At 43.7% G+C, this 24,387-nt stretch overlaps 1 protein-coding gene across 3 annotated transcripts in view; it reads right to left on the reverse strand.

Moving 5' to 3' along the window:
• LOC144608128 (uncharacterized) overlaps window positions 1-24,387 on the reverse strand; it is a 66,390-nt gene that overhangs the window by 26,544 nt on the left and 15,459 nt on the right. For all 3 annotated transcript variants that reach the window (XM_078425507.1, XM_078425506.1, XM_078425508.1), the window contains exons 5-7: window positions 23,131-23,276; window positions 6,421-6,446; window positions 2,284-2,386 (exon numbers count right to left, since the gene is read on the reverse strand). In XM_078425507.1, the coding sequence (XP_078281633.1) occupies window positions 2,284-2,386; window positions 6,421-6,446; window positions 23,131-23,276 (275 nt within the window). The remainder of the gene's footprint in view (window positions 1-2,283; window positions 2,387-6,420; window positions 6,447-23,130; window positions 23,277-24,387) is intronic.

The following is a 24,387-nucleotide window of genomic DNA, read 5'->3' on the forward strand; positions in this document are numbered from 1 at the left end:
AGACTTCACAATTTTTTAAGAGGCTCTGACTAGCTCCTTTTGTCTGTCCACCTGGTAATTACTTACTGCGATGGAGCGCAGAACAATTTGCTCCAAGAGTCTGCTGTTATGCCTGCAAATGACATGCCTATCCCATCAGAAAACTGACTGTAATTATGGAGATGTTGCCCTGGTAAAGGATGCTGATGTTGGATTGTTTATCCTACCAGTTGATTCGGAGGATCTTGCAGAGACAGATCCAGAGGTTTGATATGGTGGGTACAGATAGTGCTTGCCACAGAAGAAGCAGAGATCACTGCTCCCTTGTGCACCATCAGCTTTGTGCCAGGTTTGTGATGTTAATCTTCAAACACTCTCTTCCAGAGGCAAACGTTACACTGGAGTACTGAAGGTGATGGTCAGTTTCATCACTGATGTCTGCTTTCATGGAAAGATGGCTCTATATTAAACAACACCAGAAGTTTGAATTGCTATAATATGGAGGAAGTAATGTTTTCAAACCGCTTATGATAAGTGATAACTTCCATAGAAGCCCTGACACCCTGGAGGTTTATGTTACGTTTTTCTTCCACTGGTGTTGCATATATGAAAAGGAGATATTTTCTTACTTCCCCCGTCTCTTTAACTTTCTCCCTATGCCCTTGCCTTTCCAATCTTTATTTTGCTGTTGCTGCCTGTAGTGTTTAATCTTATGATTGGAGACCACTGGTCTGATTCAGAAATCACAAAAACAGGCAAGCAGCAGGAGTCGGTGCTTTATCTGATTTTCAGGGCACGTGTTAGTAGTGATGGCCATGCCCATTTTCAGGGCACCTGTTAGTAGTGATGGCCATGCCCATTTTCAGGGCACCTGTTAGTAGTGATGGCCATGCCCATTTTCAGGACTACCCATCTTAACCACCCGGGGGCCTCAGTATGGATTCCACTCCTCTTTGTTCTAGAGCACTGTTCATTCCGTCCTGCTCACAGCTTTGTCAAAGGCACTTGAATGGATGAAACACCCGGCAGCAGCAATTATCATTCAAAAGCCCTTACTGTCATGGGAAACATGCAGTAGGAAGAGTCATGGAAATGTGAAACTGCCGGAGAGCATCTTCAATGTGATTTAGTTTTATCTACAACAATAAACCTGAACATTTATGTTCCAAAGTATACTTTGTCAAAATGTTGCAAATTTGTGAATTGAAAGAAAAAACATTATTAAAATAAATAACTAACAATGTAAAACAATTTAAAATACAGGTTTAAACTCTCTGGTGCGGCAGCAGCTCCATTGGTCCAACATGTTTTGAATCTGGCGCCAGTGGTTGGCAGAGCAGCCATGAGGGCTACTCTATTTGCATTTGTAGTTGCAAAATTTCTGCATATACGAATTGTTGAGAATAAAAATTCAATCTGATTGAATCTATGTGTAAAAAATAATCAACACAAAATTTATGTAGACAATTGAAAGTTTACCAAGGACAAAGGACCATGGGCTGCTGGATCACAGCTGGAGGCTGGATGGGCAGGCTTAGGGGCTTACGTAGGGGGTTCTCAGGGCAATCTCTGTGGTCCAGCGCTGGTTAGGTCTCTCAGGCTGGATTAGAGTGGTTTCAACATGTATAACCATTAAATCTGAGAATTGGCCTCCAAAGACGTACAGGTATGTAGGTTAATTGGCTGGGTAAATGTAAAAAAAAATAAAAAAATTGTCCCTAGTGGGTGTAGGATAGTGTTAATGTACGGGGATCACTGGGCGGCACGGACTTGGAGGGCCGAAAAGGCCTGTTTCCGGCTGTATATATGATATGATATGATATGATATGATATGAGAAACTTAACTGCTGTATAAAAATATTAAACCAAAACTTTCGATATAAACAAAAGGAAAAATGTAGCTATATTTTTCATAGGATAAGGTTAACGTTATTGATGAAATAAAAGATTATTCAGTGCACATTTCACTTCAACAAAATCATGACTGCAGCACTTATAAAAGTTAAAGGAAATGTCTTTAGTTTAGTGCAAGCAGCAGGAGTCTGTGCTTTATCCGTCCTTCACCCCACTAAGTCCGCACTGACCGGCGATCCCCACACATTAACACTACCCTACACACACCAGGGACAATTTTACATTTATACCAGGCCACTTAACCTACAAACCTGTTCATCTTTGGAGTGTGGGAGGAAACCGATGATCTTGGAGAAAACCCATGCAGATCACAGGGAGAACGTACAAACTCCTTACAGTATTCTGTTTACTTTCTGGCGAAGACAGTATAAGATATAGATTATCACTTACCTGCCACACACAATGAGCAGCAGACACCATTATGTTTATACTCCCTTCGATCACAAGCAGTTACTTGTGAAAGATAACAGATCACTAATAGAGTGATAAAAATCTGTAATTAAACAATTAAATTTAGGGATTAATAACTGAAAAAATATTTTTTTTAGAAATAGTATCACTGTTTTAAAATATCATGGGTTAAAAAAATATTTTATTTCATTCTGCAGTGTGTAGCTCTATGGCAGTACTGCTGAATATTAATAAAGAGCAGTGTTGTTTTCCGTGGGATGATCAGCAACATTTACTAGCAGGTTTTCAACAGAGTCTGAAGAATTAGACTTTAAAAAAATAATGCAAAATACTATTTATAGCCTGGCATAAAATTGTAGGTGCACGATTACTTGTGTCCTTTCAAAGTAATTTTATAGAAAATGCTGTACATGCTTGGCTTGTCAAGCCGGATCTCTGGGAAAGAAATAGACTGAATGCTTCTGGTTCATAAGTTCTCAGAGAAGAATTAAGCTATTTGGCCTGTCAAGTCTACTCTGCTATTCAATTATGGCTGATCTATCTTTCCCTCTGAACCCCATTCTCTTGCCTTCACCCCATAACCCCTGACACCCTTATTAATTAAGAATATCCAAACTCCACCTTAAAAATATCCATGAACCTGGCCACCACAGCTGTTTGTGGCAATGAATTCCACTGGTTGACAAGCAAAACATGGCAGAAAGTGAAAATTTCAAATAAAAACATAAAATACCAGGGATACTCAACTGGTCAGGCAACATGGAGAGATGTTGACAATGGGTTCTGATGAAATGTTGCTGACCGGAAGCCTGAACACTTGCTCTTTCCACCAATGGTCTGTCCCTATTTTAGTGTTTCAGGTCAATGGCCTTTCATCAGAGTTCACCGAATGTTGCCTGCCTGCCTTAGTATTTCTAGCATTTTGTGTTCTTATTTCAGGTAAAAACAAGGAAGGTTCAAATAATAAATGATCTTTGAAAGGAGTGAAAAATACATATAAATAAAAAATATTTTATTTTACAAACATTACTTCACATCTGCAACTACAATTCATTCATATAAATCCGTTATTAGAGTAATTTTCTTCGATGACAGCTGTGTAGAAACTCTGTTGCACCTGAAATATTGTACAAGGCAGAAAGACAGGGTCGACATGCACCAGTTGGATGTGATAGTGCGTCTCCGATCCAGGTAAAAGCCCAGGAAAGCCCCAGGCTGCTGCAGGTCCTCCTCAACCGACTCAGCTCGCAAACCAACGTCCCTCCCCTCACCCAACCGACTTTTTGTCCGGAGGCACCTCAAGTAGCCGTCCTTAAAGTCGCTGTAGGCCAAACCCTGGTCCCTCTCCTACCGGCCCACTCCTCGCATCCGTTGTCGCCAGTGGCTCCCACCTCTTTGATTCCCCAGTTTTCAGGACCGCCTTCGACAGCTCCCACCTACCCGTGTCCAAAACTGAACACAATATTTCAAATGCGACCTGATTATTGTCTTGTACAACTGTAACATAACATCCTGATGTCGATGCTAAATCGATGTATCTCCCCATCACCAAAGGGATCTATAGGGCCAAGCTGGCCATCGGCGAGCCATAGCACCAGGTAGAAGAGGGCCCTGCCCAAACCAGCTGCCTAGCCCTTTCGTGGGGTCACGTCCACGCCCGGGTGGTGCTAGAGAGGGATTATACGCTGTCCACCGGCACCCTGGGGGATTTCCGGGACCGCTGGGTGCCATGGCGGGTTGAATGCATCCTGGACAAGCATTGTAAGATAGTTGTATAATAGTTTATTGTTTTGTCTTATTTAATGGTGGTGGGTTCTGTTTTGGTTTTATTGTGTTGTATATATTATTTTAATATTTGAATAAATATTTTTCATAATAAAAAAAAAAGGATCTATAGGAGGCGCTGACTCAAAATGGCAGCTAGAATCATCAGAGACCCACACCAACCCTGCCATTGGGAAGAATGTACAGGGGTCTGAAAACCGTGACCTGTTCAGGAACAGCAGCTTCCCAACAATCAATCAGGCTATTGAACAGTACAAACAGCAACTAAACATAAAACTACGAACGACCTTGGTTGAACTAGAGTCTTTGGGTTTTTGTTTTGTTGCGCCCTATATTGGGGTTTTTTATGGTACTTTTTTTGTTTTTTTATATACAATATCTATTGAGTATTGTGTTTACACACCTGTTGTGCTGCTACAAGTAAGAATTTCATTATTCCATTTTGGTACATATGGCAATAAACATTCTTGACTATTGACTCTCTCTTCAGCAAAGCGTTTGCTAAGGTTTTGCATGGTCAGCTGCTCTAGAAGGTTGGATTGCATGGCATCGAGGGACAGCTAGTCGACTGAATAGAAAATTGGCTTCATGAAAGGAAGCAATGAGTGATGGTGGAAGGTTGTTTCTGGAAGTCTGTGACGAACAGTGTGCCACAGGGATCAGTGTTTGTGGTTTATTTGATTTGGGTGAAAATATAGAAGGCATGATTATTAAAAAGTATGCAGATGACACTAACGTGGGTGGTATTGTAGATGGTAAAAATGGTTATCAGAAATGACAGGACGATATCGATCAGTTGGGTGGTGCCGTCATAGGGTTAAAATGATAGGAAACAGATTCAATCCTAACCTGAGGGCCACCTTTTCCCACAGAGGGTGTGAAAAATGGAACAAGCTGTCAGAGGAGGTAGTTGAAGCAAGTACGATGACAACATTTAAATAGCGTTCTGGACAGGTACATGGATATGAAGAGTTTAATGGGCAAACGCTGGCAAGGTGGGACTAGTGCAGACGGAGTATCTTAGTCAGCATGAGCAAGTTGAGCCGAAGGGCCTGTTTCCTGCTGTCTGACTCTATAATTCTTTATTTTATCGCCTATCCATACCGATTGCAGTCTATGGTCTGGAAGTCAAGGATGCAGTTGCAGAGGGGGTTGCCAGGTCCTATGTCCAGTAGTGGAGTTGAGTTTAGAATAGTCGTGTTGAAGGCAAAGCTATAGCCAGTGGAGTCTGCCGTAGGTGTCCTTGTTATCCAGATGTTGCAAGGATGAGTCTGGGGCCAGGGATAAGGCGTCTGCTGTAGACCTGTTTTGGCAATTGGCAAATTGCAATAGATCAAGGCTGTCTGGGAGGCTGTAGTTAATAGATCATATGAGGAACTGATAAATGTGACGAATAACAGAATTCAATCTCATGCAATATAAAAATATCAACACTGCACAATGGAATTTCCAGGCTGGCAGCTCCTGCACTAACACTGCCAGGTTAATCCTCTAATTGTACATTGACTCTAACAGTATTAAAGTGTTAACCTGCATTCTCGCAGTGTGGAGCTGAAAGCTACCGACAATATAAAGTTAAAAAATAGAAATTATGCTTCTAAATTAACATTCAAGAAGATGAAGATGACACTAAAAGGCTGCCGTTAAGTTAATTAGCAATGAAAGACAAAAACAGTCATAACTCCAGGCTTTCTGGGTTCTGGGGTTCAATGGAGGTTAATGTGCAAAAAAAATTAAGCCTAAAATCCTGACCATAATAAACTGAAAGGACATAAGCCCAATGACAGACAGCTTTGTATTTGTCCTGACCTACTATCTACCGCATTGGTGACCTTCAGATTATCCTTGTTCGGGCTTTGCTGATTTTACCTTGCACTAAACATTATTCCCTTATCATGGATCTACACACTGTAAATGGCCCGATTGCAATCATATAGTCTTTCCGCTGACTAGTTAGTATGCAACAGAAGCTTTTCACTATACCTCGGTGCAGCTGACAATAAACTAAACTGAACTATTTGCCAAATTTAGTCGAAGACTGGAGTCTGAGACCCTTCTTCAGATTGGAGTCTGAAGAAGGGTCTCGACCCGAAAAGTCACCCATTCCTTCTCTCCAGAGATGCTGCCTGACCCGCTGAGTTACTCCAGCATTTTGTGTCTACCTTCGATTTAAACCAGCATCTGCAGTTCTTTCCTGCCAAATTTAGTATTTTATTTAACATGTAGGACGGAATTATTACACCAACAGAATAAGAAACTGGAAGCTAAAACTGTATTTTAGCTTAATTATCTGAAATATTATTTTCACTAGAAATGCGATGATACTCCTACCTTTTTCAACTCTTCACCTCCTGTACCTGAAAACAAAAGAATAATATAAGTACATTTCTCTCAGGAATCTGCGGAATTGATATCCAATTGCTCCAATTGTGTGCAATTACTGAAAAACAATCCTGAACAGGACTTGATCAGAGATGCCCTAATTTATTAGTTTAGACATCAACAGATCTTCTTCTTAAGCCCTTTGCTCCTCTAGGGAGCATAGGCCATTGACAAATGTCCACCACCTCACTCGGTTGTTGGCGGTTCTTTCGAGATCTCCCCAGTTGAGCCCACTCCCAGACATTTCTGCCTGGACACCTCTTCTCCAGCTGTTCCTGGGGCAACCTTTTTTCCTTTTGGGTTCCAATTCAGGGCTTGCTGGGTGATGTTTGTGGGAGGTTTTCTGAGGGTGTGTTCAATCCAACTCCATTTTCTCCTTCGAATTTGTAAGTCAATGGGACCTTTTCCACAGGTCCACATTGCCTACTTTGTCTCCCCACCAGATGCTTAGTATTCTCCTGCCCTGGGATTTATCTTTGCTACTTTCCAACTCATACCAAGTCTTACCCGTAGGATTTTCCTTTTGTTTCACCTGTCGCCAGTCGTGCAAACGCATGGAAATATTTCTATACCATTACCAAGCTCATCTCCAAACTTGTTGAACCTGGAGCCAGCATTCCCCACTGTAACTGGACTGTCGGACTCCTGTCCAACAGACCACAATCAGCGAGGATAGGTGACAAATCCGACGTTAATTCTCAACACTAGTGCCCCGCAAGGATATATTTTCAGCCCGCTACTATACTCCTTAAACACTCACGATTCTGCAGCCAAATACCAAACCAACTCAATTTGCAGGTTTGCAGATGCCACCACCGTAGTGGGCCAGATATCGAATAATGAAGTGACGGAGTACAGAAAGGAGATTGAAAACCTTGTAACTTGGTGCCAAGGCAACAACCTCTATCTCAATGTCAGGAAGACACTGGGTGGCACAGTGAAGCAGCGGTAGAGTTGCTGCCTTACGGTACCAGAGACCTGGGTTCGATCCTGACTAAGGGTGCTGTCTGTATGGAGTTTGTACAGTGCCCTCCATAATGTTTGGGACAAAGACCATCATTTATTTATTTGCCTCTGTACTCCACAATTTGAGATTTGCAATAGAAAAAAATCACCTGCGGTTAAAGTGCACATTGTCAGATTTTATTAAAGGCCATTTTTATACATTTTGGTTTCACCATGTAGAAATTACAGCTGTGTTTATATAGTCCTCCCATTTCAGACCACCATAACGTTTGGCACACATGGCTTCACGAGTATTTATAATTGTTCAGGTGTGTTTAAATGCCTCCTTAATGCAGGTATACGAGAGCTCTCAGCACCTAATCTTTCCTCCAGTCTTTCCATCACCTTTGGAAACTTTTATTGCTGTTTATCAACACGAGGACCAAAGTTGTACCAATGAAAGTCAAAGAAGCCATTATGAGACTGAGAAAAAAAAAAGACCTGTTACAGGTATCAGCCAAACCTTGGGCTTACCAAAATCAACTGTTAGGAACATTATTAAGAAGAAAGAGAGCACTGGTGAGCTTACTAATCGCAAAGGGACTGGCAGGCCAAGGAAGATCTCCACACTTGATGACAGAAGAATTCTCTCTATAATAAAGAAAAATCCCCAACCACCTGTCCGACAGATCAGAAACACTCTTCAGGAGTCAGGTGTGGATTTGTTAATGACCACTGTCCGCAGAAGACTTCATGAACAGAAATACAGAGGCTACACTGCAAGATGTAAACCACTTGTTAGTCGCAAAAATAGCATGGCCAGGTTACAGTTTGCCAAGAAGTACTTAAAAGAGCAACCACAGTTCTGGAAAAAGATCGTGGACAGACGAGACGAAGATTAACTTAAATCGGAGTGATGGCAAGAGAAAAGTATGGAGGAGAGAAGGAACTGCCCAAGATCCAAAGCAAACCACCTTATCTGTGAAACACGGTGGAGGGGGTGTTATGGCCTGGGCATGTATGGCTGCTGAATCTTCATTGATGATATAACTGCTGATGGTAGTAGCATAATGAATTCTGAAGTTTATAGACACTTGTCTGCTCAAGTTCAAACAAAGGCTTCAAAACTCATTGGCTCAGCAACTGGTGATGTCCATGAATCACAGGCTTCAAGCAGTCATTGCAGCAAAATACTAAACATGACTACTTTCATTTACATGACATTATCTGTGTCCTAAACATTATGGTGCCCTGAAATGGGGAGACAATGTATAAACACTGCTGTAATTACTACATGGTGAAACCAACATGTATAAAAATGGCCTTTATTAAAATCTGACAATGTGCACTTTAACCACATGTGATTTTTTCTATTTCAAATCTCAAATTGTGTAATAGAGGCAAATAAATAAATGATGGGTCTTTGTCCCAAACATTATGGAGGGCACTGTACATTCTCCTTATGACTGCATGGGTTTTTCTCTGGGTGCTCCAGTTTTCTTTCGCACATTTCATAGATGTTCAGGTTTGTAGGTTAATCGGCTTTGGTAAGAATTGTAAATTGACCCTGGTGGGTAGGATAATGCTAGTGTACTGGGGTGATTGCTGTTCGGCCAGTTTCCACACTGTATCTCTAAACTAAACTGATCAGATATATCCGAGAACAGTGTGGGAAACTAGAGAGGAAATTGCAGGAGCTCTGGTTGAAATGAACAAGTCGTCATTAAATACAGGAGAGGTGCCGGAAGACTGGAGGGTGGTAAATGTGCCTCTATTTAAGAGCTGCAGGGAAAATGCTGCTGAGTTAAGCTAAGTGAGCTTAACATCTGTTGGAAAGTTACTAGATAGTATTCTGGGATAGGATATGCATTTAGATGGACAAGGGTAGACACAAAATGCTGGAGTAACTCAGTGGAACTGGCAGCATCTCTGGAGAGAAGGAATCGGTGACGTTTCGGGTCGAGACCCTTCTTCAGATGGACAAGGGCTGATTAGGGATAGGTTGCAAGGTTTTGTACATGGGAGGTCGTGTCTCACAAATCTGAGTTTTTTGAAGATGTGACCAAAAAGGTTGGAGGGCAGAGCTGTAAATGTTGTATATATGGACCAGCAAAGCATTTGACAAGATTCCACATTGTAGGCTGCACTGGAACATTAGATCGCATGGGATCCAAGGAGAGGTAGCTGAATGGATAAAAAATTGGCTTCAAGGAAGGAAACAGAGGATGATGGTGGAAGGTTGCTTCTCCGACTGGAGGCCTGTGACGAGTGGTGTGCCTCAGGGTTCACTGCAGGGCCCGTTACTGTTTGTCATATATATCAATGATTTGGATGAGAACGTACATGGCAAGATTAGCAAGTATGCAGATGATACAAATGTTGGCGGTATTGCAGATAGTGAAGATGGTTGTGAAAAATTGTAGCAGGATCTTGATCGATTGGCCAGGTGGGTTGAGGAATGGTTGATGAAATTTACATTTTTGGAAGTCTAACATGGGCAGGACCTACACAGTGAATGGTAGGGCTCAGGGGAGTGTTGTAGAGCAGAGGAATCTAGGAATGCAGGTGCATAATTCCTTGAAGGTGGAGCCGCAGGTAGATAGGGTAGTCAGAAAGGCTTTTGGCATATTGGCATTCATCAGTGTAGAAGTTGGGAGGGCATGTGCAGTTATATAAAACGTTGGTGAGGCCGCATTTAGAGTATTGTGTTTAGTTCAGGGCACCAAGTATGGGAAATGTGTCATTAAGCTGGAAAGGTATGGAGAACTTACGAGGGTGTTGCCAGGACTCAAGGGTCTGACCTATAGGGAGAGGTTGAGTAGGCTGGGACTGTATTCTTTGGAGCGTAGGTGGATGAGGAGTGACCTAATAGAAATGTAAAAAAAATCACGAGAATAGGTCAGGTAGATGGAGAGTCTCTTACCTAGAGTAGGGGAATTGAGGACAAGAGGACATAGGTTTAAGGTGTACAGATTTAATAGGAATTTGAGGGGTAACTTTTTTAACACAAAGGATGGTGGGTGTATGCAACGAGCTGCCAGAGGAGACAGTTGTGTCAGGGACTATCGCAACATTTAAGAAACAGACGGGTATGTGGATAGGATAGGTTGGAAGGATATGGACTAAACGTAGGCAGATGGGACTAGTGTAACTGGGACATGTTGGCCGGTGTGGGCAAGTTGGGCCGAAGGGCCTCTTTCCACACTGTATGATTCTCTAAACTAAAACACAAAGGAGATTGTGATTGACTTCTGGAAACAAAGAAGTACACACACATACAGTATACATTAAATGTACTGAAGTAGAGATGGTCGAAAGCTTTAGGATCCTAGAAATATCATCAGCAACTTGTTTTCGACCAGCCACATCAAAGCTGTGACCAAGAAAGCATACAAATGTCTCTATTCCTTAGAAGGCTTGTGAATGTATCCAAAGTTGATGATGCCCTGCTCTTACCTTGCCCCTCTTTCACCCCAGACAGATAAGAGATCCCTGGTCCTCACCTTTACCCCACAAGCATTTAGAACACCATTCTTCGGCATTTCCACCAACATCAAGGGGGTCCCACCGCCAACCAGATCTTCCCCTCTCCCCTACTTTCTCTTTAACTTTCTGGTCCCCTTATCCCTTCCCACCCAACCCTCCGGCACATTTCCCTGCTACAATAAGAGATCCAACATTTGTCCCTACACCTCTCACCACCATCAAAAGACCTATGCAGCCCATCCAGGTGAAGTAGAGATTCATAGGAACCTGGTGTAATGCACTCAGTGCTCGCGATCAAGACCAAGTGTAGACTAGGCGACCACTTTGCAGAGCTTAGCTCTGGATGCACGTCATTTCAACTCCCCTTCGCATTCCCACAATGGCCTGTCTGTCCTTGGGCTTTCCCGCTGAAACTGTGAGGCCAAATGCAAACTAGAGAAAAACCTCCTATTCTCCTTGGGTAGCCTGTGCAATGGCATGATCACTGAATTTTCAGTGTTCATTTCCCCCACCCACCAGTCCACCCAGTCTCTCGACCCCTCTCCCACCTGACACCATCGCCCATCATGTTTGTCTTATCTTGTTCTCCTCTTACCCACGAACCTCTGTCTCTACTCTTTTCCCTCTCACCTCCACATACTCGGTATCTTCCCTCTGCACTCTTAGCTGCTGGTCAACCTGCTGAATTATTCTAATAGTTTATTTATTGCTGATATTTCCCTCCCAGTTGCACATTATCCAGAGATGTACGTCTATGATATTCTGTCTAAATATTGTAATTCCATGGCCAAGATCTGCACTTACTGGTCAGAAAGACTTCTGGTGATGCTCTGCATATCCACGCCAGAGAGCAGGAGCAACAACATGCTGGAATCTGGCTTTCCTTTGCTGATATAATATCACTGCCCAGATATGCAGTTTTATAATTATGTGGGCAGGGTTAAATTCAGTTAATTGTATTATAAAGCATATCAAATTGTATTTACATATGTGGGGTGGTCTGGTAGACTTACAACTATATGTCTATTTCTAACACAAGGGTCTCAATCCAAAACGTCACCCGTTCCTTCCCTCCAGAGATGCTGCCTGTCCCGCTGAGTTACTCCATCTTTTTGTCTATCTTCAAAAGTTATTGCCATTGATTTATTATTGTCATATGTAGAGATAGTGATTTTTTTGCATGCAATTCAAATACTATACTAATCAAGCCTTATAGAACAGGTATTGCAGAGTGACGAATACTAGCCTGAAGAATATATTTTTCAGCATAGTATCATACCAGTTCCAGAGAAAAAGTCGAATGTTGCAATGGGATTGGTTGGGAGGTCAGAACTGATCCCAAGCTTATGAAAGGACTGTTCAAAAGTCTGATTACGGAGAGGAAAATAAAAAGTTTAACTCTGGTGTTATGGGCTTTCGAGCTTTTGTATCTTCTGCCCGGTAGGAGCGGGGAGAAAGGAGAATGGCAGGAGTGAAAGGTGTCCTTGATTAAGTTGGCTGCTTTCCTGAGGCAAATCGAGAGTTAGATCTGTGTGATGGAATGGGTGGCATCCACAAGTCTGCGATATATCGTGCAGTTTTGGGTAGAACTGTTCCAAAACAATGCTGTGATTTTACCTGATGCTTTCCATGGCACATCTGTAGATAGACATAAAATGCAAGAGTAACTCAGTGGGACAGTCCTTTCCTTCCTACGTGCATCTGTAGAAGTTGGTAAAGAGTCATTAGAGACATGCCAAATTCTCTCGCTCTCCTGAGGAAGTAGAGGTGTGCTTTTTGGCCGTAGCTTCTATGTGGTTGGTTCTGGACAGATTGGTGGTAATTTTAAGCTCTCAACCATTTCCACTTTGGCATAATTTATGCTGATTGGCCATGTACTCCACCACATTTCCCAAAGTTAATTACGGGATCCTTCGCCCTGTTGCCGAGGGAGACACTGTTGATGAAGATTAATTAGTTAGGATTACTGTACAAATATGGAATATATTTGTTATGACAGGATGTGTGCGTTAGTTTTTACAGACATGATGCTCCTATTTATGCTAACCTTCCACTTTTAATGCACAATTTTAAATTTCCTTTATATACAGAAATGTAATGTGTTCCGATGATTACATCAGAAATATTAACTCAGTTTCTCTTTATACAGATCTTCAACAATTCAATACTTTACTAGTTCAATATCCCAGTTTCAATTTTGATTTAAATGTTTTATTGCATAACCATCACTAAATTCTCATGGGTCAAACAACAGCGAAGATGATGTACTGTCAGTTGTTCAATGAACTGTCAGTTGTTCAATGCTTGTAAATGGCTCAAAAATGTACAATGCCCTCCATAATGTTTGGGACAAAGACCCATCATTTTTTTTTGCCTCTTTACTCCACAATTTGAGATTTGTAATTAAAAATAAATCACATGTGGTTAAACTTTATTCAAGGCCATTTTTATACATTTTGGTTTCACCATGTAGAAATTACAGCTGTGATTGTACAGGGCACCATAATGTTTGGGACATATCGCTTCACAGGTGTTTATAATTGCTGAGTGTTTAAATGCCTCCTCAATGCAGATATGAGAGCGCTCTCAGCACCTCGTCTTTCCTCCAGTCTTTCCCTCACCTTTGGAAACTTTTAATGCGGTTTATTAACATGAGGACCAAAGTTGTGCCAATGAAAGTCAAAGAAGCCATTATGAGACTGAGAAACAAAAATAAAACTGTTAAGAGATATCAGTCAAACCATAGGCTTACCAAAATCAACTGTTTGGAACGTCATTAAGAAGAAAGAGAGCACTGGTGAGCTTACTAATCGCAAATTGACTGGCAGGCCAAGGAAGACCTCCACAGCTGATGACAGAAGAATTCTCTCTATATTAAAGAAAAATCCCCAAACACCTGTTTGACAGATCAGAAACACTCTTCAGGAGTCAGGTGTAGGTTTATCAATGACCACTGTCCACAGAAGACTTCATGAACAGAAACACAGAGGCTACACTGCAAGATTCAAACCACTGGTTAGCCGCAAAAATAGGATGGCTGGGTTACAGTTTGCCAAGAAGTACTTAAAAGAGCAACCACAGTTCTGGAAATAGGTCTTGTGGACAGATGAGACAAAGATTAACTTATATCAGAGTGTTGGCAAGAGCAAAGTATGGAGGAGAGAAGGAACTGCCCAGGATCCAAAACATACCACCTCATCTGTGAAACACGGTGGTGAGGGTGTTATGGCCTGGGCATGTATGGCTGCTGAAGGTACTGGCTCACTTATCTTCATTGATGATACAACTGCTGATGGTAGTAGCATAATGAATTCTGAAGTGTATAGACACATCCTATCTGCTCAAATTCAAACAAATACCTCAAATCCCATTGGCCGGCGGTTCATTCTACAGCAAGACAATGATCCCAAACATACTGCTAAAGCAACGAAAGAGTTTTTCAAAAATAAAAAATGGTCAATTCTTGAGTGGCCAAGTCAATTACCCGATCTGAACTTAATTGAGCACGCCTTTTATATGCCGAAGAGAAAACTGAAGGGGACTAGCCCCCAAAACAAGCATAAGCTAAGGATGGCTCCAATACAGGCCTGGCAGAGCATCACCAGAGAAGACACCCAGCAACTGGTGATATTCATGAATCACAGACTTCAAGTAGTCATTGCATGCAACAAAATACTAAACATGACTTCTTTCATTTACATGACATTGCTGTGTCCCAAACATTATGGTGCCCTGAAATGGGGGGACTATCTATAAACACTGCTGTAATTTCTACATGGTGAAACCAAAATGTATAAAAATGGCCTTTATTAAAATCTGATAATGTGCACTTAAACCACATGTGATTTTTTTTCTATTACAAATCTCAAATTGTGGGGTACAGAGGCAAATAATAAATGATGGGTCTTTGTCCCAAACATTATGGATGGCACTGTAAATGTGATCAGTTATGATCAAATGTTAGCACTGCCACTGTTGGATGTCCATCATCAGGACTGATGGAAAGAGACACAACGGGGTTAGTTAGTCAGTAGTAGTTGTCAATGGCGTGAGGATGAACTGATGGCTGGGCAAACTGGCGTACATTATCCTTGCCAGCTGACTTGCGAATCTCAGCTCAGGCTCTTTGGTGGCTCTCCATGTTGACAGCAGTGATCCTGAGCTGGTTTCTCCAAGCTGAATAACCAGGGTCTGGCTTCACCAGTTATCAGTGTGATGGCTGAATATCGTGTCATTGTCATTTCACTACTGTAAGCAGAAACTGGATATTTAGACTTAATTTACCTGATTGACAATCAGTGGTAAATGAGATGGAACACCAGTAATAATAGATTTATTTTATCAAATACGAGACAATCACAATTGGATTAATAACCATATAACCATATAACTACAGCATGGAAACAGGCCTGTCCGGCCCTACCAGTCCACGCCGACCATTCTCCCTGACCTAGTCTCATCTACCTGCACTCAGACCATAACCCTCCAATCCCCTCCTATCCATATACCTATCTAATTTACTCTTAAATAATAAAATCGAGCCAGCCTCCACCACTTCCACCGGAAGCCCATTCCATACAGCCACCACCCTCTGAGTAAAGAAGTTCCCCCTCATGTTACCCCTAAACCTTTGTCCCTCAATTCTGAAGCTATGTCCCCTTGTTGGAATCTTCCCCACTCTCAAAGGGAAAAGCCTACCCACGTCAACTCTGTCCGTCCCTCTCAAAATTTTAAAAACCTCTATCAAGTCCCCCCTCAACCTTCTACGCTCCAAAGAATAAAGACCCAACCTGTTCAACCTCTCTCTGTAGCCTAAGTGCTGAAACCCAGGCAACATTCTAGTAAATCTCCTCTGTACCCTCTCCATTTTGTCGACATCCTTCCTATAATTTGGCGACCAGAACTGCACACCATACTCCAGATTCGGCCTCACCAATGCCCTGTACAATTTTAACATTACATCCCAACTTCTATACTCGATGCTCTGATTTATAAAGGCAAGCATACCAAACGCCTTCTTCACCACCCTATCCACATGAGATTCCACCTTCAGGGAACAATGCAGTTATTCCCAGATCCCTCTGTTCCACTGCATTCCTCAATTCCCTACCATTTACCCTGTACGTCCTATTTTGATTTGTCTTACCAAAATGCAGCACCTCACACTTATCAGCATTAAACTCCATCTGCCATCTTTCAGCCCACCCTTCCAAAAGGCCCAAGTCTCTCTGTAGACTTTGAAAATCTACCTCACTATCAACTACTCCACCTATCTTAGTATCATCTGCATATTTACTAATCCAATTTGCCACACCATCATCCAGATCATTAATGTAAATGACAAACAACAGTGGACCCAACACAGATCCTTGGGGTACTCCACTAGACACTGGCCTCCAACCTGACATACAATTGTCAACCATTACCCTCTGGTATCTCCCATTCAGCCATTGTTGAATCCATCTTGCAACCTCACTATTAATACCCAACGATTTAACCTTCTTAATCAACCTTCCATGTGGAACCTTGTCAAATGCCTTACTGAAGTCCATATAGACAACATCCACAGCCTTGCCCTTATCAATTTCCCTGGTAACCTCTTCAAAAAATTCAAGAAGATTAGTCAAACATGACCTTCCAGGCACAAATCCATGTTGACTGTTTCTAATCAGGCCTTGATTATCCAAATAATTATATATATTGTCCCTAAGTATCTTTTCCATTAATTTTCCCACCACAGACGTCAAACTAATAGGTCTATAATTGCTAGGTTTACTTTTAGAACCTTTTTTAAACAAAGTCACAACATGTGCAATGCGCCAATCTTCCGGCACCATCCCCGTTTCTAATGACGTTTGAAATATTTCCGTCGTAGCCCCTGCTATTTCTGCACTAACTTCCCTCAATGTCCTAGGGAATATCCTATCAGGACCTGGAGACTTATCCACTTTTATATTTTTCAAAAGTGTCCGTACCTCCTCTTCTTTAATCCTCCTAATTTCCATCACTACTCTACTTGTTTCGCTTACCTCACATAATTCAATATCCTTCTCCTCGGTAAATACCGAAGAAAAGAAATTGTTTAATATCTCCCCCATTTCTTCCGGTTCAGCACATAGCTGTCCACTCTGACTCTCTAATGGACCAATTTTTTCTCTCACTATCCTTTTGCTATTGACATATCTGTAGAACCCCTTGGGGTTTACTTTTACATTACTTTTACATTTCCTTCTTAAGATTCTTTTTACATTCTTTATATTCCTCAAGAACCTCATTTACTCCCTGCCGCTTATATTTATTGTATATCTCCCTCTTTTTCCGAACCAAGTGTCCAATTTCCCTGGAAAACCACGGCTCTTTCAAATTATTATTCTTTCCTTTCCACCGAACAGGGACATAAAGACTCTGTACTCTCAAAATTTCACCTTTAAATATCCTCCATTTCTCTATTATATCCTTTTCATAAAACAAAAATTTCCATTTCACTCCTTTTAAATCCTTTCTCATCTCCTCAAAATTAGCCTTTCTCCAATCCAAAATCTCAACCCTTGGTCCAGATTTGACCTTCTCCATAATGATATTGAAACTAATGGCATTGTGATCACTAGACCCAAAGTGCTCCTCAACACATACCTCCGTCACCTGACCCATCTCATTTCCTAACAGGAGGTCCAACACTGCCCCTTCTCTAGTAGGCACCTCTACGTATTGCTGCAAAAAACTATCCTGCACACATTTTACAAACTCCAAACCATCCAGCCCTTTAACAGAATGTGATTCCCAGTCTATATACGGAAAATTGAAATCACCCACAATCACCACTCTGTGCTTACTACTAATATCTGCTATCTCCTTACATATTTGCTCTTCCAATTCTCGTTCCCTATTTGGCGGTCTATAATACACCCCTATAAGTGTTGCTAAACCTTTCTCATTTCTGAGTTCCACCCAAACAGCCTCCCTAATCGAGCCTTCTAGTCTATCCTGCCAAAGCACTGCTGTGATATCCTCCCTGACAAGCAATGCAACACCCCCACCTCTTGCCCCTCCGATTCTATCACATCTGAAACAATGAAATCCTGGAATATTTAATTGCCAATCGCAACCCTCCTGCAACCATGTTTCACAGATCGCCACAACATCATACTTCCAGATGTCAATCCAGGCTCTAAGCTCATCCACCTTTCTTACAATGCTCCTAGCATTAAAATATACACATTTAAGGGACCCATCATTTCTTATTCTCAGTTTATTTCTTTTCCCTTCTTTCTCTCCTACATATTGGGTCTGAGTGTTTCCCTTTTCTGCCTCCTGCCTCGCACACTGCCTATTAGCTATCTGTGTTTGAGTCCCTCCCCCCAACCGTACTAGTTTAAAGTCTCCGCAATTATTTTAGCAAATCTCCCCGCCAGGATATTGGTTCCCCTCAGGTTCAGATGCAACCCGTCCTTTTTGTACAGGTCATACTTCCCCCAGAAGAGGTCCCAATGATCCAGAAACTTGAAACCTGCTCCCTGCACCAGTTCCTCAGCCACGTATTTATCCTCCACCTCACTCCATTCCTATTCTCACTATCGCGTGGCACAGGCAGTAAGCCTGAGATTATTGCTTTGGAAGTCCTTTTTTTTAAACTCTCTTCCTAGCCTCCTAAATTCTCCTTTCAGGACCTCTTCCCTTATCCTACCTATATTGTTGGTACCTATATGTACCACGACCTCTGGCTCCTCTCCCTCCCCTTTCAGGATATCCTGGACACGCTCAGACACATCCCGGACACCGGCACCAGGGAGGCAAACCACCATACGGGTCTCCCGACTGCGTCCACAGAAACGCCTATCTGACCCCCTCACTATAGAGTCCCCTATTACTATCGCTCTCCTCTTCCTTTCCCTACCCTTCTGAGCAACAGGGCCGGACTCCTTGCCAGAGGCCCGGGCACCGTCGCTGCCCCCAGGTAGGCTGTCCCCCCCAACAGTACTTAAACAGGAGTACTTATTTCCAAGGGGTACAGCCACCGGGGTACTCCCTAGTCCCTGCCTCTGCTCCTTGCCCCCCCCTAACAGTGACCCACTTGTCTACCTCCCGTGGTCTAGGAGTGACCACCTCTCTGTAACTCCTATCTATAACCTCCTCACTCTCCCTGACCAGACGGAGGTCATCAATCTGCCGCTCCAGGTTCCTAATACGGTCCCTTAGGAGCCCCATCTTGTCGCACCTGGCGCAGATGTGGATGTCTGGAAGACTATCAGACTCCCAGATTCCCCACATCCGACACCCAGAACAAAAAACTGCCCTAGCACTCATACTCCCCAAACAAAGCCCCGTGCTCGGTTACTAAACCTACCGCCCGGCCGCTGCTCCAACCGCTCCAACCGCCCACCCAAAAGAACTGAGTGATCTCCTGGGAGAGGCGAAAAACCGGATAAAAAACCCAGGCCAATTTGGGAAAAAATCCGGGAAATTCCTCTCCGACCCCAAGCTAGGCGATCGAAACTTGTCCGGGAGATCACACAGGTCTTACTCCTTACTATCCCCACACACTACTTCCCAAGCAACCTAATCTAACAAATAGTTTTCTGATACAAAATGCTGGAGTAACTCAGCGGGTTAGGCAGCATCGCAGGAGAAAATGGATTGGCAAGGTTTCAGGAAGGGTCCCAACCTGAAATTTCATCTATCAATTTTCACTCGAAGTGCTGCCTGACCGCTGTTACTTTTGCATTTTGTGTCTACCTTTGGTATAAACTAGCATCTGTAGTTCCTTTTTATTACAAAGTAACACTCAACTGTTTTTATGGTCATGTATACGTCTTTTATTTTGAAATGTATGGTACAAATGCTGTACCTGAAAATGAGCTTTCAAGTCTAGTTAAGTCAAGTCAAGTCTACTTTATTTGTCACTTACACATACAAGATGTGCAGTGAAATGAAAGTGGCAATGCCTGCAGATTGTGCTAAAACTACAAAATAGGGTAGATTTTTAAAAAAAAAGACACAACACAAAAAAAAAATAATAATACAGTAAATTAGTCCCTGGTGATACAAGAGTTAACAGTCCTGATGGCCTGTGGGAAGAAACTCCGTCTCATCCTGACCGTAGCAGCTGGAACAGTCCGTTGCTGGGGTGTTCCAAGCTTCCTTGTTGTTCAGGTGAAAGGCCGTTGTGGTGGTTTTTGCCACACTCGGTTTTAGTCTCCAGGTCTTAAGGTAGCCTGCGACAAGTTCCATATCCGCCGAGAGCACATGCTCAACATTTGACCGACTCCTATCCGAGTGCAGTAGGGCCATGTCATCTGCGTATCCATACTGGCGTGAGGTCGTGCGTGGCAGATCGCTGAAATAGAGATTGAAGAGCATGGGGGTCAGTACCGAGCCTTGGGGGACTCCGTTTCTTAGGCGTCGCAGTCGGCTAGATTATCCGTCGCTGGTCTTGAGTACAAAACTGCGGTTGGCAAGGATCCGCACTAAATGACGGTCAGGGATGGTGCGGAAGAGCTTCAAGATCAGGCTCTGGTGCCACACTGTATCATAGGCGGCGGTGAGGTCCACCAGCGTGATGCCCGTCTTGTGACCCTTTTCGAAGCTGTCTTCAATGTCATTGGTCAACTTGACTATTTGGTGCGTGGTGCAGCGTACCCGTGTTCAGCGGGTAGTTGAGGGTCAACGATTGGATCGAGCCGGGCCAGGAGAAGCCGTTCCAGGAGTTTGTACGGGACACAGATGAGTGAAATCGGCCAATATTTCCGCAGGCTTTTTTGGTTTTGGTAGCGCAATGACGGTGGCCTTCCGCCAGATCTTCGGAATGGACTGACCAATGAGGCAAAAGGAGTGAAACTCACGGAGCCAGACCAGGCATTTAGTGTTTCAGGAATTCTGGAGGGATGTTAACAGGACCCTGGGCTTTTCCACATTTCAGTTGAGAGATGACTGAAGAAAGTTCTGCAGAGGAAAAGGGTGCTGACAGGTGCCCATCAGTACCTGGAGTTTTCCAAAGATTAGTGGTTTCCTGTTTGACAGAACGAGTATGGTTCTTGTCAGTTTCTTTGGAGTGGCCATTGGCCAGGAACTGGTGGGCGATGGAGTTGGCCGTGACAGGGCAATACTTTGGGCGGGTACTTCGACCGGTGAGGCGATTGAAGGTCTTCCACGCCACCCTACTGGAGTGTGTGAAGTTGATTCCTTGGACTGTCTTTTTCCACCGCTCTCTGCGCATCTTGTCAAGGCAGTTTGTCAGTTCCGCAGCCTTGGAGGCAGCCTCTGCCAGGTTCAGCGTACAGGAATGCGTAGTAGCATGCGCCACACTCTTCATCCCATGTGGGGATGTACCGGCGATGATAGCCGCGAGGAATGGAACTCTTTGCTGCCCTGTTGAGGAGTTTGCAAAGGGCTGAGTAGGCATTGTCCAGGTTGGTGGGAGTGGGAAGGCCGTCGATCCAGGAGTCTACCAGACTTGTGAACTGGTCCCACCTGACCGTGCGAAAATTCCACCACTTCGCAGGTTTGGTTGGGACCGGCTTGATGGGGTTGTCCGGGATAATCAGAGATGTTGTGATTTCGGGAAGTGATCCAGGGTGATACGGTGTGGGGATGGTCCATTCAGGTTTGCAAAAGCCAAGTCAGGGTTGGTAGTGGTGTTCCACCTGCCAGAGCGGAAGCTGTCCGGTAGTTTTGGGTCGTACAGGAGTTGAATGCCAGTGGCTGAGGCCCAGTCTTCTAGTGCAGCGCCATCTGGGTTTGTTGAATGGTAGCCCCAGGTGGTGCTGTGGCAATTAAAGTTTCCAGTGTACATGCAGGGCGAATCAAAGGCAGGGATGGAGTCTTTGTGAAGCCTGGTAGAATGTGGCTTGTATACATTGATGACAGTGATACCTTCCACTTGCGTTGCCGCCCATTCCACGTCGGAGTCAGGAGGGGAAGTTGCAATCGCTTTCCATTTTGCTGTGTTCTTTACAAAACTGGCAATCCCGTGGGTGTGGCTCTCGGTGTAGGCGGCCAGGGTATAACCAGTGATCTTCAGATGGGAGCTGTCACTTTTGTGGGTCTCTTGGAGCAGGATTGCAGTGACTTTGTGGGTCTGTAGCAGATGTTCAACGATGGTGGTCTTCGCCTTGGTGTGGCATTCCGCATTCTGTTGCAGCAGGGTGATGCCATCTGGTTCGACATCCGTAGGTGCCCGCCCTAAGAAGGGCGCATGCTCCGGGTTGGCGCCAAACTACAGCGACTGAGGTTGCATTTGGGCTGCAAGCTGTTTTTTCTGCTTCTGCTATCTCTGTTGTCGTTCACCTGACTGAGGTCAATTGACAGGGCTCGCCACGTGGAGGTCAACAACATGAGCCCCTTTCACCTGAACAAGGAAGCTCAACGCCAGCTAACCGTCACCCACAATGGGTCACCCCTACCCTACAACCCATTTCCTACATACCTCGGGGTGAAACTAGATCTGCAGCTGACCTACAAGCAACACCTTGAAGCTCTCCGTGCTAATGTCTCGGCATGGAACAATCTCCTGCATTGCTTGGCCGGATCGTCATGGCGCACCAGGACATGTTCTCTCCGAACCAGTGCTCTTGCACTCGTGTACAGCGCCGCTGAGCATGGTGCCGCAGGGTTCATACTAGCAAGCAAGACGCCACCCTCATTGACACCATGCGGATCATCACTGCCTACTCCGACGGATTTCCTGCCGGTCGCAGGTATCGCACCCGCCAAGCTTTGAAGAGAGTTCTTCACTCATAGGCTGGTGTGCATGGCCCTATCATCCTTTGCACCACCTCGCCCAGGATTCACAGCAACTGGGACCTCAACACCTGTCATCTCGTCACCCTTTCTCCCGTCATGCAGCGACCCTCTGTGGCTCCGGTTTCAACATACTAGGAGCATGGAGAACCAGCTAGGAACAGACATCGCCACCTCCTCAATTCACTGTTGCACCGAACACCACCCGACTCGGACATGCCCCGCAAAGAGTGGTTCGCCCTGAACCGGCTCCGCACAGGGGTCGGCCGGTTCAACGCCAACATGCATCGTTGGGGGTTGCGTTCATCAGCAGCCTGCATGCGTGGAGCAGACCAGCAAACAGCGCAGTACGTCATTTTCAACTCGCTGTCCTTCGTCCCCCTGGTGGAGGGGTAGACCTCACTGCCCTCGACTACAGCACATTGCACTGGCTACAGCGCCTGGAGGGCGTTACATGATTTCTGCTGCCTCAAATGCAAGAAGGAGATGTACCTGAAAATGATACGAACTGTTCTTCACAACTTGCTTTGCACATTGCACAGGTGCCAATCAAGATGATCAAAAGCAAGGCATATGGAGTTGGGGCTGCCGTCTTTAGTTTTTCAGCTCCAACTAAAATTTGGATCATCTGTTGATACCTGTGAAAGATGTATGGTACTGTTTAGAATCAATGAGACACTCAAGTAATAACTAAAAATTGAACATTTTTGCAAACAATCACTCAATATGTGCCAATTCCACTATCTTGACATTTCCCTTTATCCTTGGAATTCACTCCCTTTTATTTATTCAGTACTTTTTAAAAGTTACAATTGTTTTCCCTCTAACTTGTGCTTTAATTTGTTTGTTAAAACAATTAAATGCCTCGTGCCACCCTGCTCCCATTTGTACTGTTAACTGACAGTCACGTCAAGAGAAAGGTGAACAATTACTGAGCTTTGCTACTTTGATGTAATGTTAGTTACTAATAATAGCTTTTAAAAATACAATTTCCAGACAATATTTCATTCACAGAACTTAAATTCACCAGCCCTTCAAAGACCGATAAAGAAAATAAAGGCCACCAGGTTGCTACTCTGGAGGGACAAAAATAAATTTGATAATGCACCATATGAGGAGCTATATGGAGTCATACAGCATGGGGAAAAGCCTTTCAACCCAGTTTGTTTCTGCTGACCAAGTGTACCATCTAAGTTGGTCCCAATTGCTCTCAATTAGTCCATATCCCTCTAAACTTTCCCTTTCCATGTATCTGTCCAAGGGTCTTTTAAATGTTGTTACAGTACCTGCCTCAACAACTTCCTCTGGCAGCTCGTTCCATATATCCACCACCCTCCGCGTGAAAAAGTGCCCCTCAGGTTCCTATTAAATGTTGCCCCTCACTTTGAACCTATGTCCCCTGTTTCTCGATTCCCTTACCCTAGGTAAAAGATTCCATGCACCCCCCCTATCTATTCACCTCACAATTTTATACACCTCTATAATTTCATCCTTCAACATTTTGCACTCCAAGAAATGAAGTCCTAGCATGCCCAACTTTTCCCTGTAGCTCAGTCCCTCAATCCTGGCAACAGCCTTGTAAATCTTCCCTGCATTCTTTCCAGCTTAATAGCATACATCCTATAACAGGGTGACAAAATCTCAACACAGTACTCCAAATGTGGCCTCACCAATGTCCTGTGCAACTTTAACATAACTTCCCAACTTCCATACACCATATCCTAACTGCTGAAGGCCAATGTACCAAAG

The sequence above is a fragment of the Rhinoraja longicauda genome, chromosome 30 (genome assembly GCF_053455715.1).
Source record: "Rhinoraja longicauda isolate Sanriku21f chromosome 30, sRhiLon1.1, whole genome shotgun sequence".
Taxonomy (NCBI): domain Eukaryota; kingdom Metazoa; phylum Chordata; class Chondrichthyes; order Rajiformes; family Arhynchobatidae; genus Rhinoraja; species Rhinoraja longicauda.